This window comes from Syngnathus scovelli, chromosome 2 (assembly GCF_024217435.2).
Source record: "Syngnathus scovelli strain Florida chromosome 2, RoL_Ssco_1.2, whole genome shotgun sequence".
NCBI classification, from domain to species: Eukaryota; Metazoa; Chordata; class Actinopteri; order Syngnathiformes; family Syngnathidae; genus Syngnathus; species Syngnathus scovelli.
The window spans coordinates 482,272-506,405 of NC_090848.1; the positions used below are offsets into that span (position 1 = coordinate 482,272).

General features: G+C 51.4%; 3 protein-coding genes across 6 annotated transcripts; all 3 read left to right on the forward strand.

Moving 5' to 3' along the window:
- The first annotated feature begins 43 nt into the window (after positions 1 to 43).
- Positions 44 to 4,845, forward strand: LOC125987941 (matrix remodeling-associated protein 8). Its single transcript, XM_049752600.2, has 10 exons — positions 44 to 212; positions 1,079 to 1,105; positions 1,219 to 1,521; positions 1,699 to 1,800; positions 2,017 to 2,478; positions 3,605 to 3,763; positions 3,834 to 3,864; positions 3,944 to 4,023; positions 4,136 to 4,189; positions 4,265 to 4,845. Exons 1-10 carry the CDS (start codon positions 182 to 184, stop codon positions 4,288 to 4,290), a joined length of 1,275 nt encoding a protein of 424 aa, XP_049608557.1. The 5' UTR covers positions 44 to 181; the 3' UTR covers positions 4,291 to 4,845.
- Positions 4,846 to 5,305: 460 nt separating this feature from the next.
- Positions 5,306 to 17,399, forward strand: LOC125987924 (segment polarity protein dishevelled homolog DVL-1). 3 transcript variants are annotated; one of them, XM_049752544.2, is made up of 15 exons: positions 5,309 to 5,773; positions 8,147 to 8,216; positions 8,564 to 8,688; positions 10,713 to 10,831; positions 10,956 to 11,094; positions 11,155 to 11,248; positions 11,363 to 11,432; positions 11,662 to 11,801; positions 12,227 to 12,303; positions 12,633 to 12,700; positions 12,772 to 12,849; positions 12,943 to 13,077; positions 13,479 to 13,646; positions 13,731 to 13,946; positions 15,748 to 17,399. In XM_049752544.2, exons 1-15 carry the CDS (start codon positions 5,604 to 5,606, stop codon positions 16,125 to 16,127), a joined length of 2,049 nt encoding a protein of 682 aa, XP_049608501.1. In that variant the 5' UTR covers positions 5,309 to 5,603; the 3' UTR covers positions 16,128 to 17,399. The 3 variants fall into 3 exon arrangements, with proteins under 3 accessions (XP_049608500.1, XP_049608499.1, XP_049608501.1); XM_049752543.2 differs by having other exon boundaries at positions 5,306 to 5,773; positions 12,772 to 13,077; XM_049752542.2 differs by having other exon boundaries at positions 5,307 to 5,773; positions 11,155 to 11,432.
- A 137-nt stretch (positions 17,400 to 17,536) lies between these two features.
- LOC125987957 (uncharacterized) lies at positions 17,537 to 20,655 on the forward strand. Of its 2 annotated transcripts, none has more exons than XM_049752633.2 (6): positions 17,537 to 17,750; positions 18,087 to 18,398; positions 18,465 to 18,506; positions 18,619 to 18,732; positions 19,317 to 19,342; positions 19,445 to 20,655. In XM_049752633.2, the coding sequence occupies exons 1-6, from the start codon at positions 17,681 to 17,683 to the stop codon at positions 19,676 to 19,678; spliced, it is 798 nt and encodes a 265-aa protein (XP_049608590.1). In that variant the 5' UTR covers positions 17,537 to 17,680; the 3' UTR covers positions 19,679 to 20,655. The 2 variants fall into 2 exon arrangements, with proteins under 2 accessions (XP_049608590.1, XP_049608591.1); XM_049752634.2 differs by having other exon boundaries at positions 18,622 to 18,732; positions 19,445 to 20,651.
- Positions 20,656 to 24,134: the final 3,479 nt, after the last annotated feature.

Consider the following 24,134-nt stretch of genomic DNA (forward strand, 5'->3'; position numbering starts at 1 on the left):
GTTTATCCCCGGTGTTGGGTTTCAGGGACTGCGGGGCGGGGCGTCTGCCGACTGCGCGTCGGCAACCCATCCAGACGTCCATCCATCCACCCACTCAGACGACCAAAACAAGTACCGCACCGCAGTCGCTCAGTGGTGACCTACTTGATAGTTGCTAACTTTTGTCCCATCCGAGGCAGACATGCGCGTCGTCTTTGTGACTCTGCTGCCAGGTAAGCTTGTTGTTGTTCTTTCAAAAGAATGGGTTAGGCTTAGTCACATTCCGTTCATCCACCGACCGTATTTTGCTCTGGAAAGATGCTCAAGCTTTGTTTGGAAACACACTTGCGCTTAAGAATGTGCCTTTGCGAACAACCACCGCGCCTAAAAAAGTTTCTGCCTCGCGAAAACTATGCCCAATGTTTATGTCGCCGTTAGTTTTTACTAAATAAATTAACTGGGTCAGCGGTACTCCAATCCGAAAGTTCTTGAGATGGCAGGGGGAGAAAAAAAACCAAGACTGGTCGTGAAAGGCACGTTGCCAAGAAACATGAGTCGCCTTGGCCTGGGTTTTTTTTTTTTTTTTTTCCTGCTATGGTTTTGGCCCAATGTGTTTCTTGTTAACTTTGGTGTGAGCAGATGGAGGAGTCAGCGTTTTTCAGCAGCCTCCTCATTCAAATGCGCGCGTCACTAACGAGCCTTTCTCAGCGGGAGGATTTCATGATCGGGTCATAATTGAGCACTTCAAAGAGACCTGCACAACACTGGGTTAGTGTTTAAGCAAAAAAAAAAAGTTGCAAAAAGTTCACGTCAGCCAAATAAGGTACGGTAGGGCTCGTAAGTGATTGTAAATATATGTAGGTGGTAAATATGGGACCTCGGCAAAATGGCTGATGTCACGGAAAGTGCATACCTTGGCAGCCAGCTTGTTTTTTGGTTTCGCCTAAAGCCACAGAAATGGTCTCATTTTTGTAGCTTTCGTCACCTTTTCTTTGTGCTTCGGGGTTGAGCCTCACTTAAGGTTGCACCAATCTTACAACAAAACCACTTGAAACGGATGTAACAGCAAGACTAATTACCCTCTTTTTGTCCATTTCAGTTGTCGTCGTGCTCTTCCCGCCAGTAGGTAAAGTGTTTTTTTGTTGTTGTTGTTTTTGCCGACAGCTTCCGTTTGTAACCAGCGTCGCTGCGTTTGGCTAAGGCGCGTGTGTGTGTGTGTGTGTGTGTTTCCGACACCAGCGTGGGCTCAGGGGAGCGACAACGGCAGGCCGCTCCAAGCCAAGAACATCACGCTGGCCGTCGGCAGCCGGGCCGTCCTGCCTTGCCACAGCCCTCGCGCGCTGTGGACCCAGGACAGACTGAGGGACCGCCAGAGGGTGGTGCACTGGGACGTGATCCGCAACACGCCCAAATACTCGGTGGAGCGCCTCCTGGATATGTCCCCCGGCGCCCGGCCGAGGCTCTACAACAGCGCCAACAAGGGGCGCCTTTCCATACCGGGCTCGGCGTTCAAAGACGGCAACTTCTCCCTCGTCATCACCAGTAAGACTCGCCGAGCTGTTTAAAACGTGGGCTCGTGAGCTAATATGGCAGCCGATTGCCCTCGATCGACTCTTGTCGTTGCAATGATGGAAAAGCGGTTTGGAGGCCAAGCCTACACGCCGGTTACAGAACAAGCATGTTTTCACTCAGACGCCTCTCTCGCGTTTCTTCCGCCAGATGTGGTGCAGAGTGACCGAGGAGTGTACACGTGTAATCTGCACCATCACTACTGCCAGAATCAACAGTCTGTTTGCATTCAGCTTAACGTGACCAAGTCAGGTGAGTGTCGGTTGTGAGGCTACACCCTTAACAAGGCTGGGACAAGTCCAAAAAACAAAACAAATAACCCAAACCAAGCAAGTGGGTCCAATTGAAGACGTTCCAGCCAGCGCTTTGAAGGGCGTAGCTTGACCAGGGCGCGTCGCTTGACGCGTCGCTTGACCAGGGCGCGTCGCTTGACCAGGGCGCGTCGCTTGACCGGGGCGCGTCTTGCAGCTCTCAGGCAGAAGGCTTACTGGGACGGAGAGAAGACGGTGCTGGTGGCCTTGCTGGGCAGCTCGCTGGTGCTGCCGTGCGTCAACCGCCACCCCCTGTGGAGGGACGGGCTCCAGGAGGGCCAGCAGCAGGTGGTCCACTGGGACTTCCAGCCCCCGGGCGTGCGTCCCGACAGAGCCGAGCGCCTGGTGGACCTCTACGCTTCGGGAGAGCGGCGGGATTACGGGCCGCTGGTGGCCCACAACAAGATGAGCGTGGCCGACGACGCCTTTCGCCTCGGCGACTTCTCGCTGTCCATTTCCGACTTGCGGCCGCTCGATCGAGGCCTCTACTCCTGCCACCTGCACCACCACTACTGCGGCCTGCACGAGAGACGCGTCTTTCGACTCACCGTGGTACCTTGGCTAGCCACAGAGCCCTCCGCGGCTTCCGAGGCCTTCCCCAACGACCGACCGGAACCAAGTAAGCCCGTGGCAACTCAAAGAGCCTGACGAGTCACTTTTGAGAATCGTGTCTGGAAACGCGCGCGCAAACACTGAAAGGCGATGCGACGCGACAGATACTTGGCTCCACTTCTGTGAAGGTCCGTGACGCCAATTCTGATTTTCACGACGGACGGGGCAAGCCGCACTGCACAAATGGGCCGACTCGGATTCTCTAAAGGGAACGAGAAGGGGCGCTTTGAGTGGCAAAGATTGTGGCCTCTCCCACAGCGGAGCAGCCCTCCCGCTCTCAGATCCGCCAAATTGTCACCATCGTGGGATTGATGCCGCTCTCAAAAGTACCTTAAACTGTTTTGCGGTGGTTGGGGGAGAAAAAGCTTTGACAGCGGCTTTGTGTCCTTTGCCGTTCATTCAATTTGGCAAGGTTGTCTTGTCTTCGGTGTGACCGTCTGCAGCTTTTTCTTGTGAGGAAGGTTGACCACGCTTGTTGGTTGCTTCCAAAGCCCAGCTGTGAGCAGCTGTGTCCTGCGGGGGCGGGAGCATACCGGATGCGCTCAGAGTCCAGCATGCAGTTTCTCCAATGGCTTTGCCTTGGCTCCAATTCTTATTGAAATGATTGGCGCCCCGCCCCGACTGCACTTTGACGCCAACCTAGTAGTCAACGCGGACGAGGGCCGAGTGTGCGTTCCAAACGCATGAGAGCTCGCTGTCACGACAAAGTCCCTCTTGGACCATACGTTCTATTGACCTCTTTTGCTACTGCCTTCCACCAACGTAGAAAACGGTGAATCAAAAAGCGACAGGCAGACAGGGCACATGAGAGAATTTGTCCCTTCTCGCACTTTTCCTCTCGGCTGTGGTCAGCCTGTCCTTTTTTTTTCCCCCTGGAGGAGGGAAAAAATGGGTCTGGAAGTCATTACTGGCGACATGAATCCCGTGCGCTTTACTTTTCCTCTCTCTGACTTTGAAAAAGGAGAAATGGACAAGAAGAATCCTTGAAGGGGTTAAGTCACCCTTTTGTTTTGTTTCCACGCGGCGGGCCCGCGATATTCCGGAAGGATCGGTCGGGACCAGCGTCTGAAGCAGGCATTGCGCCGATCCACCCGTCGCAACTCAAGTATTGACGTCTCGTCGTATCTTCGCAGGAATCAAAGACGTTGACAGTCCTCATGTGGTCAACGTCATCCTCCCGGAGCATCGGAGCCACGTGGTTCAGCACGTGGGCTACTTCCTGGCGGCCTTCCTGCTTCTGGCCTTCGTCGGCGTCGCAATCCTCGCGCTGACTCGTCGGCGCAAAAAGAGAGGTGTCCTGTTTAGTTAGCGGCTAGCGTACGGCGCCAAACACCCTTTTGATTCTTTTGACGTTCCTTGCAGGCCTGGCACACCACCTGCGCAGATATGACGAGTAAGAGCTACGCAAAAGCAAATGTTGGTCAATGCCATTTGCATTTGCGGGGGAGAAAAACTCCTTTATGTCTTTGCAGGAGAAACGTCATCTATGAAGGTGAACGCTCGTCGGACTGCACGGAGCTGAAGAGCCGCGACCCAGAGCCGTCGAGTTCAGGTAGTAGATTGCATCCACTCTGCCAACGTGGAAAAGGAAACTCCTGACTTTGTGTGTGTGTGTGTGTGTGTGTGTGTGTGTGTGTGTGTGTTGATACTCGCATGCTGCACAGATTACAAAAACAACCTCCTGAAAGAGCGAGACATGAGCAAAGACTGCAACAAGGGTAAGCGGCCAGAGGAGGCCGAGCAGTTGGCTTGCCACACGAATTAACGTGCGTGTGCGTTCTGTCCTCATGCAGACTTTGATGGCAAGCTGTGGAAGTGAGGAGCTCGGGACACGCTGCTGCTGCTGCTGCTGGCAGGACCAGAGCAAACGCCGCCCGCCGCTCAAGGGGGACCAAATGACAACCGAGCAACACGGCACGTAGCTTTGACTTTTTTTGTTTGATTTGATCGCGTGTATTCCTGAAAATTACAGTCACTTTTATTTGCCATTTGGAGGTGGCATCCCCCCCCCCCCGCCAAATGTTTTCTTGGTTTTCTGGCATGGTTTAGGTGTAATGTGCATGCATACGGCACTCAAAGGTCTTTTCATATGGCAATAGTTGCTTTTGCACCCTTTGTTTTTTGTTGCATAAATTCTGCTGTATTGTTATTTGCAAACCAATGTTCACTGTATACGGACAAAGTCGCCAAATGTTGTGGCACATTACTTTCCTAACTTGTTTTTATATTTCTAAATTTCTTTCCAATGTGTAAACACCCCCCCACACACACACACACACACACAAAAAAAAACAATAGCAAACCATAGACTCTTGGAATCAGTTTATCCAAACAATGACAGTGTTAATAAATAAATACAAAAGATACAAAGAAAGCTTGGGGTGAAAAATCCATAACTGCAAGTCGTGTTATCTGAACACGACTTGCGGCAACATGACAATGACTTTGAAAACTGATCATTTTCACCAATGAATCATTACAGAACATTTGGGGGTGGGGGCATTTTTTATTTCCTGTGAAAACTAAATCCCAGTCACCAGACACCGGGGCTAGGGGGGGATGTCTGGAGTGCAGTTAAGCTCCGCCGGCATTTTATCTCATAGTCTGAAAACTATTTTGAACCTCACACACATGTATTTGGTAGGAAGATTTGAAATAGAAATCGACGAAAAGGCATGAACGAGGGCGTGGTGGTGTCAAACGATTGACAAGTGAAGGTCGTCCACTCGTCCACACCCAATATGGCGGCGACGCGGGCGTACCAAGGCGGCGCCCGCGTCTCACCGCTCTTCCGCCGCCGCCGCCTCGCGTGCACAACCAGTTCCCGAAAGCGCCACTCGGTGGCAGCAGCGCGTCGCCAGCGAAGCGAGCAAACGTTCCTCCCAGCAGCGAATGGCAAGGATGTGGATGTGGATGTGGACGGTCCCTTCCTGTTTTACAGCCCGCGGTGGAGCAGAAAGACGGCGAACATGTCGGAGTCCACGCGGGGCTCGTCCCCGAAGCGGACGCTCGTTTACTAGCGCGTGCTGCTCGTTCTGCTGCTAAGCGGAGCAGAGGCAGCGGCGGCAGCCCGCAGTTGTTGCCGTTCTCTTGCGGTGTGCCTCTGTCAATGCTCGCCCTCCTCTCGGTCTCATGGCGGAGACCAAAATCATTTATCACATCGACGAGGAGGAGACTCCCTATCTGGTCAAATTGGCCGTTTCTCCGGACAAAGTCACCTTAGCTGATTTCAAAAATGTGCTCAGCAACCGACCCGTGCACAGCTACAAATTCTTCTTCAAATCGATGGACCAGGATTTCGGGTGAGTGTCGTTGTGCTTGTTGTTGTGCCGATTGTCTTATTGCCGGGAGCAGCGCGTGCGTGCGGGCGGGCGCGCGCGCGTGTTCGCACGCTTCCTGGCACCTGCTCGTTATTCCCGGCCGGCCGGCCGGCCGGCCGGCCGGCGCTCCGGTGCGCCGCGGAAGAGCCAGGGAGACGAGTGTTCGAGCTCAGACCAGATCCGTCCGGTGGCCTCCGAATCGCTCGCGCGCACGCGCGTACGTCGCACGCGCGCCCACACTCACGTTCGTTGCGGCGTCATGTCTGCAGGTGAACAGTCGGCTTCCTTATTATTCTGCTTTGTGTCGCGATTGATTTGATCCGTCAATCTTGAATGTGTTCCATGGCCGCTCCGTAAAATGTCGATTCTCACGAGCCGTATCAAACATTCCGTCTTTCATTTGAACGGACTGCATTCTCTCTCGCCGTGATCATGTCTGCATTGGCTGGCTGGCGGGCTGGCAGGCTGGCACTTGGCGTCCACAAGAGTGAGCGCGGCGCGGCGCGGCGACTAATATTAGACCGCCCGTATTGTCATTGGACTGGACTAGCAGCCCGTAGCGGTTGTCTCCAAAAACATTGACGTTTGCTTTGTCGCACACGGAATTGTCCTCGGGCGTGAGTGCCCTGCCATTGACTGGCGACCAGTCCGGTGTGTACTGCCACCCAAAGGGGTCGCTTCCAACTCATCCGTGACCCGAAACAGGAATGATGCCTTCTTTTGGCTCGTCTCTCCTTTCAAACAGCATCCCTCCCGAATGGTCCGCCAAGCCCCGATAAGAAATGTATTTTGCAAAAAGTCAGTAGTCAAAAGCATGCTCTCTCAAACGTTGTCAACTAGAATTCATGAGAAATGTGTTGCAGGCAAAAATCACTCCATTCGTTCAAAACCACGCCTTGGGTGCACGCAGAGGCTACGGTAATGTGCGATGTCCACTTTTCCTTTCAATCCGACAATAGCACCAGGAAAGCCATCTGAAAGCGATGTAACGTTTGGATTGACGCCGAGCGGCCTGGTTCTGATGGACGAGCGGCCAGGTTGCCGTGGCTGAGCAGCCCAGTTCCCACGGCCGGGCGGCCCGGTTCTGATGGCCGAGCAGCCTGGTTGCGACGGCCGAGCGGCCCGGCCCGGTTCGGATCACGGCCAACGGCGCTGTTCTGATGGCGGCGGCGGCGGCGCGTGCTGTTGTTTATCTGAGGGCCTCCAGCGCTTTTTGGGCAAGTGCCATCCAGAGGCGTCAGAGGCTCTCTCTCGAACGGAGGCCGCTCCGAGCGCATTCGGGCCTCTGAGAATGCTGGGACGGTGCGGCGTCTGACGCCGTCCGGCGACTGAAAGGAGAGGGCGGCAGGCTGCCGAGCCAAGGAGGAGAAGCGCAAACGGGTTGCACTCGCAGACGCCGTTTGAAATGGAAATGAGCATCCGGTGGACGCGCTGCAGCCATTTTCTCCCGGCGCCATTTTTCTCAGCGCTTTGAGGAAGGCTTCCGCAGACTGGAATCGAGGCTTCGCTGAACTCGCTGCGCTGATTTGCGCCCGATTCGTAGCGGACGCTGTCCACGTTTCACTATCCGAGGCCCGTCGAGCCTCACTGATCCGTTACAAGCGCTACTCGTCACAGATTCACGATAAGTCTCCGCTCCGACAGCAAATTTGGACCTTAGCAGAAATTCCCACGCGGACCTGTCAATCATTGACACCGTTCCGGTAAGAGGAAGCGACTTGCCGCAGCAAGTCATCAGCTTTGCCGTTGACCTTTGTCCTGGCGGGTTAACCGCAAGGACAGAACCTTTTTGCGTGGGGCCGGCCGGCCGTCCGTCCAAGGTGCCAGCGCACGTCGTTCGACGGCTCCAGGTTCTTTTTATCCTCATGTATCGAACAAAATCGAGTGGCTACGCTGATGGAGCTGTCTTTCAATGACATCATCCTCGTTCCAGATGCTCAGGCGGGCGCGGCCCTTTATCCATTCACGCTTAATCCGGCCGGCTCGTTTGCAAATCTCTGAGTCAAGTCGTGTCAATTACAATCCTTGATTCACCCGATAGATGTCATTTTGAGGAAAAAGAACTGATTGGCCACACAGAAGGCCCGCTTCTCTCAAATCTGTCGAAACGAGCCGGCTCCTCTCCTTTGCCGAGACAACGGGAGGAGACGGGATGACGATGGCGCCGCCCGAAGTGAAAGGCCGCTTTCAAGGGTGCGCACAGGAAACGGGCCAATATTCTTGCCACTCGCACACAGTTTTGCAGTGACATTTTTTGTTTTTCGCTCTCGGCACCTTTCACTCCCGGAGCAGGTGTGCGGCGGTGGCGGCGGCGGTGGCGGCGCCCTGACCTTGTGCTTCTTTGCCCCTCCGTAGGGTCGTCAAAGAGGAGATTTCCGACGACAACGCCAAGCTGCCTTGCTTCAACGGCAGGGTGGTGTCCTGGGTAAGTCTGACGATATGCAAATGCGGGCACCGCAATGCAAACGAGGACGCCGCGATGCAAATGCGGCTCAGCTCCACTCCAAGTGCGTTTAGGTTGGGCTGCTTCATTAGATCCATGTGAGACCTTGGCGCCGCCGCCGCCACAACCTATATTTGTCCCTCCCTCTCTTGCTTGTCATGAGCGGCGTGTTTAGTGTCGCGTCATCTTCACCTGTCAAAGCAATGAGCATGTTGATGCGTTTAAAGACGCTCACGCTTCATCTGACGCACGCACGCGCACGCACACACACGCACGCCCACACACACACACGACTACTGTCGAATTGCTGCTTTGCGTTCGTCCGCTAGTTGGTGCTGGCGGAGAGCGCTCACTCTGATGGAGGATCCCAGTGCACAGAGAGCAACCCGGAGCTGCTGCCGCCTCCTCTGGAAAGAACCGGCGGCATCGGTGACTCCCGGCCCCCTTCCTTCCAGTGAGTAGGCCCGTCCGTCACCCACCGCTTGTCGTGTATGCGCAATGGCGTCCTTTTTACCGCGCAGAGATGTATGTACGGTGGGAGGGAGGGAGGGAGGGAGGGAGGGAGGGAGGGGAAGAAGCTGCTCGGCGCCGATGCGTGAACGTGCCGCGTACGTGCCAGGGGTCAACTGTGCTCCAGGGCCGCTTTTTGATCCCTCGCTGGGCTCCTCTTTGTACAAATGCAGTTGCGGTGCTCATCTTCATCTGCAGCCAGTCATTGAGTAGCATTCATCACTGCCACATGGAAAAGGAAAGAAAAGAGAAAAGAAAAGGAAAAAATGCCGTGACATGACCGGGTACTCCTCTTCCCAAAATAGACCTTTTTGTTTGGGGGGGTGGGAAAATAGGGCTATTTTGAGAACATTTTTTCCCCCGAACGTTTTTTCAAGATAAAAGCCGACTCGGTTTTTTCATTTGAGGGCGTGACAGAAGGATGCCAAACGATGGGAAAGAAAGTTAGGCGCCCGTATGAAGAGAGGCCTGCCTCCGTGTCCCCGTGTGGGAGGGGCATTTGACATTCGCTCCTTCAAATGAGGTCTTTGTAATTCCTCCACCATGTTGCACTTCACCTCCAGCGGCGTGGCCAAAATGCAGCCCAGCGTACGCAACCCAGAATCCAGGTGATGCCATAGAAATGTGGAAGGCCCGCCCCGCCATGGTGGGTGGGGCACGTGGGAAAGGAGGGCGAAGCGTGCAGTCAGTCAGTCAGTCAGTCAGTCAGTCAGTCAGTCAGTCAGTCAGTCAGTCAGTCAGTCAGTCAGGCAGCTTCCCGGCCACCGCATGCAGTCTGCGGTCAGGAAGCTGGCTGGCCGGCCGGCCGGCTGGCTGGCCGGCCCGCCACCGCATGCGGGCCCCTCTCAAGTCACCAGCCCTTGGAATGGTTTTCTCTCCTTTGCGCCCCGATTGCCGTCATCCTTGGCACACGCCGGAGCATTCCCTAGGCAGCCCGATGAGCAATACCTGGAGAATATGGCGCCGAATATAGCCCGTTGTTGCCATGGCAGGCCCGACCGAGACTCTATATTGAGAACAAGCAATAAATGTCCTGAGCGAGCGGTAGTCTTAATCCTGCCTTTGACTCGAGATTGCTCTCTGCTGGCCTGTCCGAACATCATCTTGTCCTCCCGATTTGATTGTTCCCAGCCAGCTGGCGTTCGGACGACTGCCTCCATGCGGTGCAATGTGACAGTGCACAGACCTTCGCACGATGATCCCCCCCCCCCCCAGCCTTTTTTCTTTTCCTCTTTTAGTCAGCAGAGCAAATGATGAAATGAAGCTCATCCTCGTTGTAGCCTGCCTCTCCCGCTCTCCCTAAATATGATGACCGCTTCATTCGCCTTTTGTGCCTTATATACGGCATTCCACGGTAGAGGAGCTTGTGCAGGTTGCTAATCCCGATGAGCACACATGAAAAGCAGTCATCTCCGATTCCCAAGAGGGAGGGGGCAGACATTTGAAAAAAGGGCTGGGGGGGATGGGGGTGCATTTGTTCACAGCTGCAGTTTTTTAGCCTCGAATCACGTCGCTCCAGATCTGGAAGCTGCCGTAGCCTCACGGCCGGCGGCCAGATGCGGCTCGTAGTCCTGAGCCCCGCTCGACGTTGCGACGTGACGTGCGTCTCGCCGGCGGCGGCCATCTTGGGCTCACGGCCGCCCGTCCTCGCCGAGCGTTAACTCGCGTTATGCGTGCTTGCGGAAGAAACACCTTTGCCAAAGCGGACGCGCGGCTTCGGCAAAGCCCCTCGACCCATAAGCCTCTCTGACAGAATAACAATTCCCGCAGACCCCCCCCGTCTTCACTTTGAAAGCGGAAGCCTCCGATCGGCCTTTCCACGAGTCTATCCGGCCTGACTTTTGGTCACCCCGGAAAAGGCGTCACCTTTCGGCCGGAGCCGGTTCATTTGAAAGGCGTACCTCATATTACGTGCAGATCCACAAATGTTGCCATTCTGCTGCCAACCGGACTTCTTCCCGATCGCAGTGCCAACGCGGTGAGCAGTCGCGACGGCCCGGATCCCGAGACGGGCACCGAGTCCCTCCTCAGTCACCGGCGTGAGCGAGAAAGGGAGCGCGCGCGGAGGAGAGCTCGGGAAACCCAGCGTAAGTATACGACAAACCGGAGCGACGCGGACCCGGGCGAGCGTTCGCTATTTGGGAGGCGCGGCACGGCGCGGTCTCTCGGCCAGGCGCTCTCAACGCCCACCCGTCTCCCGCTCGTTCCCAGTCCCTCGCATCAACGGTCACAGCAAATCGGAGCGCGCGGCCAGGGACTCGGCCGCGGCTTACGACAGCCCCTCCGTGGAGAGCAGCGAGCTGGAGTCCAGCTCCTTTGTCGACAGCGAGGATGACCAAGACGCCAGCAGGTAAGGGCATTTTTTCCTCACTTAGCCGGCGCCATTTCCCATGTTTGTTTTTCCGCTCAGGCTCAGCAGCTCCACAGAGCACAGCACCTCCTCGCAGCTGATGCGCAGGCACAAGCTCCGCCGGCGCAGGCACAAAGTGGCCAAAATGGACCGGGTGAGTGGCCAAATTGGCCGGCGGGCGGGCGACGTCGACTACCGGCTCCGGCCGTCGGCCACGCAAGGCCGTCACGCTCGCTCCCTCCCTCCCTCCCTCTCTCTGCCCTCGCAGTCTTCATCGTTCAGCAGCATCACCGACTCCACCATGAGCCTCAACATTATCACCGTCACGCTCAACATGGGTGAGTGGCAGAGCTTCACGCGGGCTCAAACGTAACGTGCGCGACGCGACATCTTTGATGGCCGCGCCCATCGTTGACTTCCAGCTACTTCCCCGCATCCATCCGCAAACTACCGGCGCCGAAGCCTGCGAGCTGTGATGCGTCCATTTTCTTGAATATATTGGCTTCCTAGCGAGAGAGAGAGAACCTTTTGCACTCACTGAAGCTTGTTCTTTGTTCCGGCCACCAGAAAAGTACAACTTTCTGGGCATCAGCATCGTGGGTCAGAGTAACGACCGAGGCGACGGCGGCATCTACATCGGCTCCATCATGAAGGGAGGAGCCGTGGCCGCCGACGGCAGGATCGAACCCGGCGACATGCTCCTGCAGGTACCGTGCCGTGCCGTGCCGTGGCGGCGTATGATAAGAGAGCATTTGGTTTCATTTCATAAGCGCAATGGTGGCTCCTTCCATTTTGCGTCTTTCCATGTTGCCGTGCATGGATCTCCATTGCTCTTTTTTTACTAGCATTCAATTGTAAAGCGATCCAACCGCGCGTGCACTTTTTTTCGCGGCCACTAGAGGGCTGTTTTGAGTCAAGAATGAGAAGAAGGCTGCTGTTTAAAAAAAAGTAGGCATATATGTATACGTAGGTATTTATGTATAAAAACGGCGGCTCTCAGATTATGCGATGCATTTTTTCGGCTTTGTGTCAAACGAATTGCCGCTTACTATGTAATGGGTATGGGAAGAATGGCGAGTTGATATTGTTCCGCCGGTCGTCAGTTAGCGAGCTCTGCCGTCTCTTTCTTCAGGTGAACGACGTCAACTTTGAGAACATGAGCAACGACGACGCCGTGCGGATTCTGAGAGAGATTGTTTCCAAAACCGGGTAAGAACTCGGGCTTCCAAATCTGCTCAAATATGAAACATTTATTTTGCCCCCCGACCCAATCACAGTCAATTTCACCGTTTCAAACGCCCTTGAGCTGTTGCAGATAAAGTTCCGATGTTCTAGTAAGTCACGCAAAAGAATAGCCAATCTCGCTTTTCTATTTGCGTCACCAATGTCATTTGAAGAGCGGCGCATCCCCCTTTGGTATCGGCCGCTGTCCAAATGCCAAGTTGTTGACCTTGTGTCTGAATTGTGGACGTTAGCAAAGAAGCACCGCGCCGACTGACGATGAACTATTCCTGACTGAGCCCGTGTCTCGTTTTCAGTCCAATCAGTCTAACTGTTGCCAAATGTTGGGACCCCTCCCCTCGAAGCTACTTCACCATCCCTCGAGGTAAGACCGAATACGAGAATCATCTCAAAAGACGGCGTGGAAAGCAAAGCCGTGTTATTGTCTCTGAGCAGCTGAGCCGGTGAGACCCATCGACCCCGCTGCCTGGATTTCGCACACCACTGCCCTGACGGGACCGTATCCCCACTACGGTAACGAGTTAACAGGCCACCGCCGCATCATCACAGAGCGCACGTTTGCATGGTTTTGTCCTTGTTGTCTTCGTCTTTTTGCCATCTTCGCAGAGTTTGACGACTTGCCTCTATCGACGAGTAAAACCGACATGGCCACCGTCGTCAAGATTATGCAGTTGGCAGACTCTGGCCTGGAGATCCGGGACAGAATGTGGCTAAAGATCACCATTGCCAATGCTGTCATTGGTGAGCAAAAGAAAACTTTCTTCTGGAAACAGACCAGGCCATTTAGTCGTAGCTAGCTAGCTAGCTAGCATATTTGTGGCATAGGTTTAGTCTGAGCGAGCTAGCTGCTTGGTATTGGCGGCATACATTTAGTCGTAGCTAGCTAGCTAGCTAGCTCCTTGTTATTGGTGGCATACATTTAGTCGTAGCTCGCTAGCTACTTGGTATTGGCGGCATACATTTAGTCGTAGCTTGCCAGTTACTTGGTATTGGCGGCATACATTTAGTCGTAGCTTGCCAGTTACTTGTTATTGGCGGCCTACACGCAGAGTCGGAGCTCGCTAGCTACTTGGTATCGGCGACATACACGGAGCGGCGGCAGCAGCTTCACCCTTAGTCAGTGACTTTTCTGGCCGCGCCAGGCGCTGACGTGGTGGACTGGCTCTACTCCCGAGTGGAAGGCTTCAAAGACCGGCGGGATGCCAGGAAATACGCCAGCAGTCTGCTCAAACACGGCTACCTGAGACATACCGTCAACAAGATCACCTTCTCGGAACAGTGCTACTACACCTTTGGGGACCTCTGCCAAAGTAAAGTGTCGATGGCGTGCCGTCCGTGGCTGGCCAGATTGTTTGAGCTCACTCGCCTGATCGGCCGCTTGTTTCTTCACTAAGACATGGCCTCGCTCAATTTGAACGAGGGGTCCGGCAGCGGCGGCTCCGAGCAGGACGCTTCGGCCGCGCTCCCCCCCGCCGGCAACCCCTGGCCCATGGGGGGGCAGCCCTTCCCCTACCCGCCCTTCCCCTCCGCGCCGCCCTGCTTCCCGCCCGGATACTCGGACCCGTGCCACAGCTTCCACAGCGGCAGCGCGGGCAGCCAGCACAGCGAGGGTGAGTACCCGAGGCGACGTGCCCACCCGCCGACAAACATTTTTCCAAATCTCTGCGTGGAACGGCGTCTTTTCGCCAAACCAGCAACTAGTGGGCCTAATTTTCTTATGCCCACTTTGTTCGGCTATCTATCGCTTTATCGATTGTCTCGTGCTGTCAACGAGACGACGACGACGACCTGCCGCATTTCGGGAGAAAAACACAAGTGGCCATTTTTGAATGTAAGAAAAGGGCACATAGCCTGTCCCAAAGTGGGATCCCAAAGGGCTTGCGCTGACAGCAGTTTGGCTCATCCTTCAATATGCCAATATGGCATCTGACAGTCAAGATAAGAAAGAAACACCAAGCAAAACACTGACTTTGGTATCATACTCATGTTGAGAAACACAGTTGAATTTTTGACTTTTATTTTTTTTTAAACTTGCCGTTAATCATTCACTCCTTCAACGGCATCGCTTCCCACTCTCTGGCGCTGCCTTGTGGCATCTTTGAAGCATTACAGATGGAGAAAAAAAAGAAACGACGTAAATAAGTGACTCTGTGGCAAGGCAACGGTGACTAGGCGGGGGTCCGCTTGACTTTGGAAGCATGCCCGTTTGCGTCATCGAGACCTTTCTCCTCATGTCGCGCGCTGTCTGTCTGTCTGTCTGTCTGCTGTGTGCGTCGAGGCCGTGTGGAATACTGCAGCTCTCCCTGCCTCCCTCCCTCCCTCCCTCCCTGCCTCCCTCCCTCCCTCTTGGTGATGGTGGGTGAAATGCACCATGGACGTACGTATGTACGCACGCCTGTGCCACTGTTGAAATTTGCCAAATAAATCTGCTGTAAGAGAGCTATTGGACTAGCGGCCCACAGGTCGCCCACTTTGTTGAACGGGCCAGCCCATCTGGAATCCATCTTCCCGTTTGTTTGGCACCATTTATCACGTGTGTGCGTTGGATGATCCCAGATGGCTGTTCTGGGCTTAGCTTATTTTAGCTTAGTTTAGCTTAGTTTATCTTAGCCTAGTTTAGCTACCGAGGAAGACGTGTGTAATTGTGTTGTTCCCTCTGTTTCTGCTGGGCAACCGTAGACTGAAGGAGGAGGTAGTCCCAGGACACCGGGGGAACCGGTAAGCCTGCAACAGCCCAAACCACCATCCAACCCCTCCCTCCCTCCCTCCCTCCCTCCCTCCCTCCCTCTCTCTCCGCCGCTTTCTCCTTCCTTCCTTCCTTCCTTCCTTCCTTCCTTCCTTCCTTCCTTCCTTCCTTCCTTCCTTCCTTCCTTCCTTCCTTCCTCCCTCTTTCCCTCCATCCAGCCTTGCTGTCCTCACTCTGTATGCCTGCCCGTACAGGTCTGTAAAGTGAAAATCCACATCTTACAGACACACCAAAGAGCGCGTTGAAGTGTCTGCTTAATTTGCAATATCAAAAACAATTCGTCTCAGGCAAGGAAAGCATTTCTTTGTCCGGCATCACACGTTGACGTCGCCAAAATAGAGCTAGCAGCCTAGCGCCTCTCTTGGATCTGGATCCATTTGAATGATGCTGGCAAATATGCTCATGACAAGGTCATATGTTCTATGACGTAGCGGCAAATACGCTCATGACAGTATGTTCTACGTTTCCCAAATGCGTTTTCAGAAAAGTCTTATCGCATGACTACAAACGGCCCGTCCGTCCGTCCGTCCGCCAGCCTTGTAAAGAGCATTGAAGCGCTCCTGGCAAAAGCTGCGTTGCCATCCGTCGTCATGGTATTGTGTTCAGGCGGTCCCACTTTGCAGCGCCTTGCCGCTGACGTAGGACCAACTGTGTCTTGTGCACAGGTAGCCGGAGCAGTGGCTCTAACCCCGGCGCGGGCAAGGAGAAGGCTCACAAGTCCACGTGCGGCGCGTCGGAGGCGGGAGGGAGGCGCGGCAGCCAAATGAGCCATCACAGCCGGGCCCGGTCCAGCGGCAGCCGCTCGCACGGGAGCCGCCCCGCCGCCGCCCCCTCGCCCTTTCCCTGTGCCCGCAGCGAGCCCAGCCAGGCATCCTCCCGCGGCCCCCTGGGCTTGCCGCCGCCCTACTGCCTGGCCCGCCTGGCCCCCAAGGTCACGCCTCCCGGCAGAGAGCTCTCCAGTTTTCCCCCTGAGCTGACCGCCAGCCGCCAGTCCTTGCAGCACGCCATGGGCAATCCCTGCGAGTTTTTCGTGGACATCATGTGACGGCAAAAGAGACCCGCCAAATGTACGTGTTTGTGAAGTGCTGTTCAATGTGGTGATTGTGCAGTGCGGAGCGGAGCGGAGCGCACCGCTGGGGTTGGAGCGGTTCTCCGTTCCGTCTCCTGTGAGAGCTTGAATCGAGGCCTGGATCTCAATCCCCAGAGCGTCGACATGGGCGGGTGAGCGAGCGAGCGGGCGGGCGGGCGGCGTCTGTCTGTCCCACGCTGTGGCGTCACCCCCTTTCGGGGTCCTGTTCCCATCTCCCCATCAAGTCTGCCACCCGAAGAAGTCATTGTCTGGATTTGTGCCGAGGGGTCTCCTCTCGCTGAATTTTCAAAGAAACGGTCGACACACTGGAGGATGTTTTTGAGCTTATTTATTCGGTCGGTGCCGCGACCTGGTCCGCCGGCCGCCACCAATGGCGCATCAGCCGTCTGTCAATCGGCGGGCGGTTTTGCCTCAAAAGTTTGGTCGTCAGCGTCAGACACGTGTTGCTTGCGAGTGACCATAAAACGGCGTCGCTGCCAACGTGATGCCTCGTGCGCATGCGTTGTCTTCCCGGCAAAGCACTTGCATGATGACAACGACGACGACGGGGCCCGGTTGTTCACAACTCAATTGTAGCGGCGTAGGCTTCTGATTAACTTTGACGGTGTGCTTAACGGACGACGCCACTAACCCACTGAGCAAGTCATCGTGGAAATGATGTGGTTTTTTTTATGTCCCGTGTGGGTGCAGACTGCAATTTTAAATGACTTCATTTCCTCTTTTCAATGTCGGGCTTTGACGAGATCAAAACTTCATTTATTTGTGCAAAAAGAAAGGAAGGAAGGAAGGAAGGGGTTGAAATGAGCGCGTTCCGAACAACCGGGCCACGTTGTGACACATTTTGTAATCTGGCAAGTTGTCTGTTGACTTCAAATAATGGACGAGCCTTTCTTTCTTTCTTTCTGTCTTTATTTATTTATTTATTTATTTGGTTACTCATTTTAGCAGCCTGTCCGATCACTGGGTGCGTGCGCCCAAAGAAGGCCAGCTTGCTTGCTTCCTTTGTGTTTCATTGAACCGCATCAGGCACTTCCCATCCTTTGAGTCCAAGTGAAACGAATCATATTTTGATGAGCACTTTGGCAAGTTGTCTCTCCCTTCCTGCCAGCAGTCTGAAACACTGTTTCCAATCAACCTTTCTCTTGAATCGTCTTTCTGTACAATCCAAATGTTAATTGTACATAGATATGTATGATATATGATTAAAAAAAAATCTCTATGTTGCCACTTTGGGCTAAAGTTTCTGTGAGTGCTATAGAAATAAATTTGTACTTTTACTTTGTGCGCAGCATGGGAAGACTAACTGTTGAGTTCTTTCGGGTTCTTCTGTAGCAGCAGCAGCAGCCCGCCCGCCCGCCCGCCCACTCTCACAAACGTACTTCCACATATCACTTGCAAAGATAGAGTCAGTTGTATTTCTGTCAGCGTAGTAGCCAAACGATGAGGCGCCTCGAGACAGTCTCATTTTGAATTGGTTGCACGATGTGGAGGGAGTATCGTCCTCAGTTATGAAGCACTCTTGGAGTGTGCTTTTTATCTCGAGCTTGGCAGTGCTGCATCTCACTTCAAGTGTCAGCTGTAAGTTGCTTTTCTTTGAGTATGATTTCCTTTTGTGTTCTTCTTCACCCCAAAAAGTCTGTATAAATTCTAACTCTGTCAAGCCCAGATGTGCTGATAGAACCTTATTTTAAGTCTTACCTTTATACACAGTCATGGTGGATTGGAAAAAAAAGATAAAACAAGAATGTGGGCCAGCATGGTGTGTAGTGGTTAACATGTCTTGCAAATTTGGAATTTGTGACTAGAAGGTCTGAAACTGGGCCACATTTACATTCACTATACAAAATGTTCCGACTACCGTCTCCTAAATATATGTTTGTGTTCATTCATGTGTTTCTCGTTTTCTCCGACCAGATTGTGATGACTGCTGGGTAATCACGGTGAATGACACAATTTACAAGACTCCACTTGGGAAAGACTTGGAAATTAAATGTTATATTATCGGCACGGGCCAATTGCCGAACCCTGTCTCCTGGTATAAGTTGGAAAGTAACAAATTTGTGCCTGTGACAAATGACTCTCATATTGAGATCAAATTGGAGAAGTTAAGCGATGTGAAAATGATGCTGTTGTTACGTTTCACAAATATACAACAAAGCAATGCAGGTTCCTATCGCTGTGAAAGTGGATCGGACGTAGGACACAGCATCAACGTGTCTGTGTATGGTATGTCTTTATGCGGTCCTGAATTTCCATGATGACAGACCTTACACACCACCTTTGCTTTTCCAGATAATGACACCATGACCAACATCTCATTAAGGAATGACACCAGTAAGATTTTTTTTTTTTTCCAGCAGCAGCAGCGTTCTGTTCATATTTTAAGATGATTATTAGACACTAGCATAGACTTTATTCACGGAAATAAAGTGTGTTTTTCTGTCAGCAGGTATGTCAAAGGGAGAGATCAAATGGATGTATGTGTACTCTGCTGCAGGCACGATCGCATTTGTCGTCATGGTGATATTTGTTTCTATCGTTTCAATGCAACGGTGTAAAGGTGAGGCGTTTTCATCCAGATATCTTTTTCTGTTTACGTGACAGTTATACTTATTTTTTTTTGTGGTTGTCATCGAATGACATTTTTATTGCATCATTTTATACATCTTTTCGGACTAAACCTTTTTAAAGAAATAACACCTAGGCCGACCGACCGACCGACCGACCATCCTACTCTGTTGTCATTGTCGAGATGTGGTGATTAAGAGAGCCAACTATCAATCACCTGTTGTCAATTTTGCACTCGTGCATCTTGTTTAGAAAACAGCAGGTCATGCAAAAAGTACTGAAATGCACATTGAAAACTTTAGAAAAGGTCCAATCAAGTTCACCTCTAAATGTTATATTATTGATATATGTTTTAGTTATTTATTCATTTATCCATGTGTTTATTTATTTAGTATTTATTTTGTATTTTTTATAGACATTTTTAGGTCCATCCTGGTACTTCACCCAAAAGCCAAATATGTACCTCTATACTTGAGAATAGTGTATATGTAGTATCTCTGTATTTAAATATGAACACATTGACATTTATAAACCAAAACCTATTTGATCGAATAACATGACATCTCCTTCATGCAGGTCACGTGACACGAACCGAAACTGAAGTGAGGCATAGTCAATCATCTCCGCAACATAACATTTGCAAATGTGTCTATAAATGATGTCTATAGATTTTTGTTTTTTTTTGTTTTTTTTGGTGTGTGTAGCAAAGCAGAGGCGAACCACAAAGTGTGCCAATCCCCTCGGGCAGCTACATTTACAGCGAGATGAGCGCAGAAGAAGGAAAGCACTCAAAAACTAGCAGAGTGAAAGACGACAGATCCGCCGTCACCTATGCCACGCTCGACCACCAGCTGCTTGCCGCCGCCGCCGCCGGTACTCCCGCGAGACCGAGGAGGCTTCAAGAAGAACGTTCACACTATGCAGATATACGACTGTAAGATCGGCTGTGACACATGATGGAAAGTCAACTTTCATCTGCATTCAAGCGAGGGAAACGACCCGTTTCACATCAGCTCCCTCTCACATCCTAAATGTCAAGCTTGGTTTTGGAGGAATGAGAGTGTCTCTCACTCGACCGGCCGGAGATCATTGTTGCCACAAAAAAAAAAAAAAAAAAAAAAGGCTCGTCTTATCTTATTTGATTGGTATGACGAGCGGAAGGTGAAGCAAGTTGTTGTCGTATACATAGTGAGCCTTGCGGTTGATCACGTTTGCATCTGCAAAATCAGCACCTGCACGCATTCTCACACTTTGACAAGTGGTGCGAACTTATGTGTCCTCTGATGCTCATGAATAATGGGCGGAGGAGGGGGGGGGGGGCATTCGGAATAAACGCTTGTCGAGCGAAAACAAAAGCAAAATAAAGGAAATCAATGAAACGGTCCTAACGTTGCGGACGGAGTAGCACCAAACTTGAAAGTACATTTTCACAACAACAACAACATGTTGGGAGCGTCAAGAGCCCATTCATGCATACAAAAATAGTCCAGTGGCTCATTTCTCAATATGACTGGAATGCGGATGTTATCTTTCGCACAGGAAAGCACGCCATTTTCTCACAGGCACTAGTGATGTGCATTCCAGTTCTTTTAAGTGAACTGAATCTTTAGAATCATTTCACTCAAAAGATTCGTTCAAACGAATCGTTCAACAAATCGTCCCCCCCCCCACACACACACACTGATCCTTTTCTTTTTTTTTTTTTTATAAATCAAATAATCAAAAATCATGGTCAAAGCTGAACTCTAAGTGAAAAGTGCCACACCCGCTCTCACCCCCACTTTCTGATTGGCTGTTTGATCTGTGACGTCACACAGACACTCCATTAGGTACGCCGCCATTTTCAAGTGTACCTAATAACAGGCAAATTTATTAGGGAAATATCATGGTCAAAGGTCACAGCTGTCAAGCTCTAGTCCTCGGGGCCGCGTTCCAACATGTTTTCCAAGTGACCCTCGTTAAGCGCAGGTGCGTGAAAAGTTTTAGCTTCTTTCACGTTCAAAAGGAGCTAAAAGTTTTCACGCACCTGCGCTTAACGAGGGAATCACCCGGACACTCCATTAGGTACGCCGCCATTTTCAAGTGTACCTAATAACAGGCCACTTTATTATCTTGGAAAACATGTTGGAATGCGGCCCCTAGGACTAGAGCTTGACACCTGTGACCTTTGACCATGATATTTCCCTAATAAAGTGGCCTGTTATTAGGTACACTTGAAAATGGCGGTGTACCTAATGGAGTGTCTGTGTGATTCCCTCGTTAAGCGCAGGTGCGTGAAAACTTTTAGCTCCTTTTGAACGTGAAAGAAGCTAAAACTTTTCACGCACCTGCGCTTAACGAGGGTCACTTGGAAAACATGTTGGAGCGCGGCCCTGAAGACTAGAGCTTGACAGCTGTGACCTTTGACCATGATATTTCCCTAATAAAGTGGCCTGTTATTAGGTACACTTGAAAATGGCAGTGTACCTAATGGAGTGTCCGGGTGATTCCCTCGTTAAGCGCAGGTGCGTGAAAACTTTTAGCTCCTTTTGAACGTGAAAGAAGCTAAAACTTTTCACGCACCTGCGCTTAACGAGGGTCACTTGGAAAACATGTTGGAGCGCGGCCCTGAAGACTAGAGCTTGACAGCTGTGACCTTTGACCATGATATTTCCCTAATAAAGTGGCCTGTTATTAGGTACACTTGAAAATGGCGGCGTACCTAATGGAGTGTCCGGGTGATTCCCTCGTTAAGTGCAGGTGCGTGAAAAGTTTTAGCTCCTTTTGAACGTGAAAGAAGCTAAAACTTTTCACGCACCTGCGCTTAACGAGGGTCACTTGGAAAACATGTTGGAGCGCGGCCCTGAAGACTAGAGCTTGACAGCTGTGACCTTTGACCATGATATTTCCCTAATAAAGTGGCCTGTTATTAGGTACACTTGAAAATGGCGGCGTACCTAATGGAGTGTCCGGGTGATTCCCTCGTTAAGTGCAGGTGCGTGAAAACTTTTAGCTCCTTTTGAACGTGAAAGAAGCTAAAACTTTTCACGCACCTGCGCTTAACGAGGGTCACTTGGAAAACATGTTGGAACGCGGCCCCGAGGACTAGAGCTTGACACCGGTGACCTTTGACCATGATATTTCCCTAATAAAGTGGCCTGTTATTAGATACACTTGAAAATGGCAGTGTACCTAATGGAGTGTCCGGGTGATTCCCTCGTTAAGTGCAGGTGCGTGAAAACTTTTAGCTCCTTTTGAACGTGAAAGAAGCTAAAACTTTTCACGCACCTGCGCTTAACGAGGGTCACTTGGAAAACATGTTGGAGCGCGGCCCTGAAGACTAGAGCTTGACAGCTGTGACCTTTGACCATGATATTTCCCTAATAAAGTGGCCTGTTATTAGGTACACTTGAAAATGGCAGTGTACCTAATGGAGTGTCCGGGTGATTCCCTCGTTAAGTGCAGGTGCGTGAAAACTTTTAGCTCCTTTTGAACGTGAAAGAAGCTAAAACTTTTCACGCACCTGCGCTTAACGAGGGTCACTTGGAAAACATGTTGGAGCGCGGCCCCGAGGACTAGAGCTTGACAGCTGTGACCTTTGACCATGATATTTCCCTAATAAAGTGGCCTGTTATTAGGTACACTTGAAAATGGTGGTGTACCTAATGGAGTGTCCGGGTGATTCCCTCGTTAAGTGCAGGTGCGTGAAAACTTTTAGCTCCTTTTGAACGTGAAAGAAGCTAAAACTTTTCACGCAGCTGCGCTTAACGAGGGTCACTTGGAAAACATGTTGGAACGCGGTCCCGAGGACTAGAGCTTGACAGCTGTGACCTTTGACCATGATATTTCCCTAATAAAGTGGCCTGTTATTAGGTACACTTGAAAATGGCGGTGTACCTAATGGAGTGTCCAGGTGATTCCCTCGTTAAGTGCACCTGCGTGAAAACTTTTAGCTCCTTTCACGTTCTGCAGGAGCTAAAACTTTTCACGCAGGTGTGTTTAACGAGGGTCACTTGGAGAACATATTGGAATGCGGCCCCTCGAGGACTGGAGGTCCACACCCCTGGTTTAAGTGAAAAGTGCCACACCCGCCCTCACCCCCACTTTCTGATTGGCTGTTTGATCTGTGACGTCACTTGGACACTCCATTAGGTACACCGCCCTTTTCAAGTGTACCTAATAACAGGCCACTTTATTAGGGAAAAAATCATGGCCAAAGCTGAACTGAAAGTGAAAAGTGACACACCCACCCTCACCCCTGTTTGATCTGTGACGTCACACGGACACTCCATTAGGTACACCACCATTTTCAGGTGTACCTAATAACTTTAAGCATTTTTAGTACGTGTCAAGAATGTGTATTTGACTGTTTACTCTTTATTTACAGAACGTAAAACACACACACATATTGTCATAAAGTAGTTAACCAAAGGTCAGATTTTTGTTTTCATGCCCAAAAAAAATAAAAACAAGGAATAAAACACCAGACAAGTTTTAACAGGTTTTAATCTTTAATGTAAAATAATAATAATAATAATAAAAGTACATTTCAAACCATCAATCTAATGTGAAATTGTAGTCGATCTATTGGATAACAATATTTAGGCGTATATATGCATACACGTTATTTTAAGTGTTATGAAATAAAGATGACCCAAAGAGAAGCATAATCTCCCCGTTGTTGCATAACGGGGCATCCCTTCATGCAATAAAGTTAGCCGTTAGCTTAGAGAAAACGTGCATAAAAGAAGCGGTGGTTCTTTCTTTCCTTGGCAAATTGTCAATCGACATGCTGGCTTACATAGTTCACGCCAAGAGGGAGACGCAACACGTTCACTGACTGATCCGTTGATGCACGGGAAGGAAGGAAGGAAGGAAGGAAGGAAGGAAGGAAGGAAGGAAGGAAGGAAGGAAGGAAGGAAGGAAGGAAGGAAGGAAGGCAGTTCACCCATTGCCTCGTTCGCGAACGGGAAAGCCAGGATTCGTTCCCTCACTGATCAGGTCTCGCGATGAACTGGAAACGGGAAGTGACGTCATTTTCTTCTTCGTTTTGTTTTACGGCGAGGTGGGACCAGCTTCAATGCGCATTACCGACACCTACTGGTTGAAGTCATATGAACTGAAAAAAGAACGAATCACTTTAGGAAGTGATTCGTTCGCTCTGGTTTACTGAAGAGATTCGTTCTTTTGAACGAAACGTTCACTCACGAGCCAACACTACAAGTCACACCAGAATTATTTGACGGCAACCTCACAAAGGTCGCTGGTTTGCAAGTCTTCATGAACTGGACCACTAAGCCACGCATTTCTCAAAGAGAAGTGAGATTTCATGGCCCCGCCTCTTTTTCCTCATACTTACAAGTCACCACAAATGAAGGACATTTTTAAACCACAATAATATGTCAAGTGCAGGAT

Coding starts and splice junctions, on each gene's coding strand:
- LOC125987941 (XM_049752600.2), top strand. CDS start 182: ATGCGCGTCGTCTTTGTGACTCTGCTGCCAG. Junction 3,764..3,833: donor TCGTCGGCGCAAAAAGAGAG/GTGTCCTGTTTA, acceptor CGTTCCTTGCAG/GCCTGGCACACCACCTGCGC. Junction 4,190..4,264: donor GAGCAAAGACTGCAACAAGG/GTAAGCGGCCAG, acceptor GTCCTCATGCAG/ACTTTGATGGCAAGCTGTGG.
- LOC125987924 (XM_049752542.2), top strand. CDS start 5,604: ATGGCGGAGACCAAAATCATTTATCACATCGACGAGGAGGAGACTCCC. Junction 8,217..8,563: donor ACGGCAGGGTGGTGTCCTGG/GTAAGTCTGACG, acceptor TTCGTCCGCTAG/TTGGTGCTGGCGGAGAGCGC. Junction 11,802..12,226: donor CCGGCGACATGCTCCTGCAG/GTACCGTGCCGT, acceptor CTCTTTCTTCAG/GTGAACGACGTCAACTTTGA.
- LOC125987957 (XM_049752633.2), top strand. CDS start 17,681: ATGAAGCACTCTTGGAGTGTGCTTTTTATCTCGAGCTTGGCAGTGCTG. Junction 17,751..18,086: donor TCTCACTTCAAGTGTCAGCT/GTAAGTTGCTTT, acceptor TTCTCCGACCAG/ATTGTGATGACTGCTGGGTA. Junction 18,507..18,618: donor CTCATTAAGGAATGACACCA/GTAAGATTTTTT, acceptor TTTTTCTGTCAG/CAGGTATGTCAAAGGGAGAG.